The sequence below is a fragment of the Phaethon lepturus genome, unplaced genomic scaffold (assembly GCF_000687285.1).
Source record: "Phaethon lepturus isolate BGI_N335 unplaced genomic scaffold, ASM68728v1 scaffold11967, whole genome shotgun sequence".
Taxonomy (NCBI): domain Eukaryota; kingdom Metazoa; phylum Chordata; class Aves; order Phaethontiformes; family Phaethontidae; genus Phaethon; species Phaethon lepturus.
Window position 1 is genome coordinate 52,935 of NW_010554091.1, and position 5,011 is coordinate 57,945.

The following is a 5,011-nucleotide window of genomic DNA, read 5'->3' on the forward strand; positions in this document are numbered from 1 at the left end:
CCTATGTGTGTAGAGTATTACTAAAACTGATGAAACTGGTATAACAACATACTCTTCCTGCAGCAAGAATGCCTTGTTACTTGGTACTAATGAATTATATACTCTCAATTAAACATCTTGCCTACCTTGTCTGGTATACTCATCTGCTTCTCTGTGGACCAAGTCTTTTACCCGGTTTCCATACAGCAACCTAGAGGAATCATGATCAAAAGCTTTCAAAGTTTCACTGGAGCTGTAAGACTTCTGTGTAGGCACTCTGCACTCCTCATTTTCTGCAGAAGAATTTGTATAACGCCGTTCCTTGTCCCGTCTGCTCTTTGTCAGGGAGCAATAAGGCCTACGTTCCTTCACATCCATACTTCATTCCTTCTCTGTGCACATCAGTCCAGCTTATTTGGAAGTCTTCTCTACATTCAGCTTACATTCACCTATAACAAAATTAGAAAGAAAACCGCTGATGTGTTACAATGTTCTTTAATTGCTGTGATTGCTTCCTAACTGTCTCAAAGAGAAAGATCTGATCAATGATGGGTGAGACGCAGTACTGCAATATTTGCAAGACTTCCCAGAGTTTAATGCATGAGCTGCCCTGAACAAAGAAATTAGCAAAGAAATTCTTGTGAACAACAACACAATACTTCTCATTTTTATACAACAGATTAGAAGACCAAAGACTGAGAACAGGGCATAAAAACCATAGCTTTTCAGCTTTAAGAACATGTTACTTGCCTAAAGTCTATCTGTAGGTTAAGTTGTTTTTTTCTGAGAAGGATGTATGCTTTAATGCAAAGTCTGACTTCCCTCTGCTTGTCAGAAACTTTTGGGTTTAATGTCTGTTTTTTTTATGTACCGACTTCTACAACTTTTTATTGTCATTTCTATTCTAAGAAAATTGTTCTCATCAACATAATTTCACAGCAAGCTACAAAAACATTATAGGCGATATGCAGGAAGATTTCTCCAAGGCAGTATATTCTATCTAACTTGTGCTAGAAAGCAAGTAACTATTTGATTTGTAAATCAGTCAGAAATAGTTTTTCCTTCCCTCAAGTTTTTAAGATCGTTACTGTAATATTTGTTATTTCTATTACTATTTTTCTTTACTGTTTCATTCCACTTAGTTTTCAAAACAAGGCTTCTCAGTTTCATCTTTTGGGTCCTTCACACAGCCAAAATACCTACATTTCTGACAGAGTAAGAAGTAGTTTGGAAATTTTGCTTTTGGTTTTTAAAGAAAAGTGCTAAAATTAAATAAGGAATGTAATTTGTATCTTTATAAACAGCTGACAAAACATCTAAATGAAGAACAGTTTGGATTATTTTAATACTTTGCAACTGTACCTGTTAACCAAGGCCTTGGTATATCTGTATCAAACACCTTATATGTTAGGGTTCTCTCCTTTGCCTCAAGGAGAGCTTTGTCCTGGGTGCTCCCCTCAATTTAAAGTACTTGAATTCCACCACCGATTATCTTACGAAGTACTATCAGTCAAGACCTTCATGATGTAGAAATGACAGTCTACAGCACGTATCAGAAAGCAACAACCAACTGCACTTGCACTCTGTTCAGCAAAAGCAAGGTTTGCTCTTCATCTGTTTCATTTTAAACACTTAATATCAAACTAATTAGTTGTCACTCTTGAAAAGATTTTTTGAGAGTATTTAATTTACTACAGAACCATAATTCAAGTTTGGGAATAGCAGCTGGTCTTTTATCATTCTATTTTGAAATTCTCCAAAAAGCTCTAAATTTCTTGACTTGTATGAATCTCATTTTAGACTAAAAGACAAAGCTACAAAGACTCCCATTTAAGCAAACTGTCTCCTATATTTATTACATTTTCAAATGCGAAGTGGTTAAAAAGAAATAGAAATAGTTGTACATGATCAGAAAAAAACAAGTTTCCTAACAGAATAGTTTATTAAATTTGTGACTATTTAGATGTCTGCATGCCCATGTAGCACATCTTTTTAATTTACATGAAACCCTCAAATTTTAAAATATCCGATTGACTAATGAATGCAAATTCTTTCCATGTAAAACCAGTTTTCTAGGCATTTGATAAACTTTGTCTTTTATTAACACTAAACTGAATCATGATTTCAAAAATCATTAACAGATAACACAGGTATTCTTTTGCAGTGTAAAGACTCCATGTGTAAGCATATCTTCTCTTTCATCTAAGCATTCCAAGACTTTAAAAGGGCCACTAATTCCTAATGTCTTTAAATTGTGCCATGGGAAAACTGGCATACACAATTAATCAAAGATGAAATAATTTTGACTTTTTCCAAGTTTCCAAGTTCTTTCATAATGTATAAAAAAAAGAAAAAAACAAAAAACAAAGAAAACACCAAAAATTTTTTCCAAGTTTCCAAGTTCCTTCATAATGTATAAAAAAAAGAAAAAAAACAAAAAACAAAGAAAACACCAAAAAACCTACCCACAAACCAACCAAACCATTCTTTGAACAATACTTCGTTACTATACCAAGCTAAAATCCTCACAAAGACTTAATTTATGCTGTAGCATGAGGAAGTACTGATCTGCTTCCCATGGAAGTCAATGAATTCCGTAAGACTTCAAAAGGCAGTTTTCTGGGTTATCTATTGCCTCTCCAGGCAACGAATGAAAAGGTTAAAAAAAAATATGAGCTGTTTAATAGCACCACATTATGGAGACACTAACAGTGATTATACTGCCACAGTAATTGAAGACTAGTGGATTTTGTGGTGGGCATTTCTGGAAAAAATAAAAAATCCTGTAACATTTAAGAACCTGATCTTTTTGAATCTGGCATTATACAAAACACCTGTTTACCTCCAGTAACCTTTAACTTTAAAAATTAATAGTATCTCTAAGCAAGTTTTAGGAAACACTTCACATCCTCAGGCTCATGCCTTTGAAATTATTTCATCAGTGAATTAATACGTATATGTGAAAGAAGACAGAATAAAAGCTATCTTAAAGATCTATCTACAAATAAATGTTCTCTCTCACAATCAGAACACAAACAGAAAGAGAGAACACAAACATATTTGCAGAATACAGAAATAAATATCAGTGTTGATGTTTAAGGAGTAAGCCGGCAATGACAAGCCAAACAAAAGATGACTTGCAGGTAGCTTTACAAGATCTGAACCGTAAGTCTTATTACTGCAGGGAGATGTTTTACACTCTCAGGACTGTGCAGGACTTACTTGTCCCATCATGAATTCCTTCCATCCTTTTTTAAAAAAATCACCCCTCACCCACAACTTTAGAGAAATATTTTCAATTATTGAGAAAAACATTTTAAGAAAAAAAAGCCCAAACTGTCAGTTACTGCATCTGCTCAGCTACTTTCTTATAAAGATCACTGTAGGTAAAATATTAACAAGTTTTCCCATTCAAATCTTCATATTTAAATGAACTACTGTTGCACAAATTTGAACATATTTAATTTTTTCTCCTTCTGTTTCCTATAACATAAAAGCTACATCTCAGGGGAAGTTGCCCAAATGCACTGACTATCTTTCTTTTACTATGCCTTAGAAGAAGCTCAGATGAAATATAGGTAATGAGTACAATACAAACTCAAGGGAACAGAGCAACTAATTTGATGCATGAACAGTTTTTTTGACAAATCAGATTAAAATTTTAAACCAAATAAGATTAAATTTATTTTGTACATGTTACAAAAACACTTGCCTTCACCTGCAAGTAATTTTTGCCCATATGTCAATATTTATGGTCCATTGAATAGCTTCACCCCAATTAAATGAATTTTCATAAAGCAATATTTACACAACTATTGAACTACTAACTCAGACTCACAAAAGGATGTCAAAACAGCCGTGCTAAATATTGTTACATGTTGTATTACAACGCTAACGTGGCATGGCCTGCAAATACTGAAGAAAATCTAGAAAGATTTTGCTGGTGCATGCCACTACTTCAAGTTTCTGTCTAATGCTTTTCGAAGTATAAAAACTGAGGATTCTCATCTGCATCTCTGAGCATCGGGATCTCCTGTGACCTTTTCAGTGATCTGTCCAATGTTACCGGCTCCTGGCTAGATTAAACAGGAGAGCCTATGCTAATCACCAGACTGAGATGGTAGGTCTTACATAGTCATGCCCATGCCATTTGTGTACATAGCTTAGCTGACTACAGCCTCAGGCTCCAGTGTCAGTCGAAATTACAAAAACAGTTCAAAACCGTAAAAAGGAGATGCCCATTTCTAATGCTTGCACATTTCTTTTAACTTAATTTAGAAGGGAAGCAGGAGAACCACAGATGCACTTCTTGTACAGGATCACTGGGACCACAGAGCTCATTCCCTGATGTGCCAGGCTACTTTGAAGACCTCTGACATCATTAGCACATTTAGCGCAATATTTAATTGCCAAGTCAGATGAGGTATGTACAAATGATAATTAAAATAAATAAATTATCAAAATTCTTTTACTCTAAGTGCTGTAGAGAGCCCAAGCGTAAACACCAAAACAGAGCACAAGGCATATTCACACGCAAGTGTTGAAGCTACCGTGGGAGCTTCGCTGACTGAAGTCTCAGATACAGACAAAGCTGACTGGTGTAGTGCTAGAAGTTTTACACTGTATTTAAAATTCCTCAGGACAGCCTTTCAGCAGTTCCTCTTAATCACCTACTGCAACATGAAATAAAGTCACTGTAGTGAAAAGGAAAAAAAAAACTAAAACAGTTACTTACCTTTTTTACAATAAAAAAGCCTCAACACTAAAGCTCTACACTGCAATATAGGAAAAGTACAACAGACATAAAATGTAGTATATATTTTAATTGTCAAGATGTAAACGAGGCTTTAGGGTCATGCTACAGGGTGTTATCTAAAACACCCAGCTACAACTTTAGTACGCCTGCAGGCCTTTTAAACTGTTAGGGAAAATTATTGCATTTAATTCAGCAGCTTCAACTCCAAGTTCCCCAAAGGGTTATTACAGTTTGGTAACAGGATGGCAATCCTGCTTAACATACACAGTGCCCCCC

The 5,011-nt window shown here is 35.0% G+C and overlaps 1 protein-coding gene across 1 annotated transcript in view; it reads right to left on the minus strand.

The window, feature by feature from the left end:
* LOC104624366 (teneurin-3-like) overlaps window positions 1-357 on the minus strand; it is a gene marked incomplete at its 3' end in the record, with an annotated part of 16,901 nt that extends 16,544 nt beyond the window's left edge. The window contains exon 1 of the mRNA XM_010291716.1: window positions 126-357. Coding sequence (XP_010290018.1) covers window positions 126-357 — 232 coding nt within the window. The remainder of the gene's footprint in view (window positions 1-125) is intronic.
* Window positions 358-5,011: the final 4,654 nt, after the last annotated feature.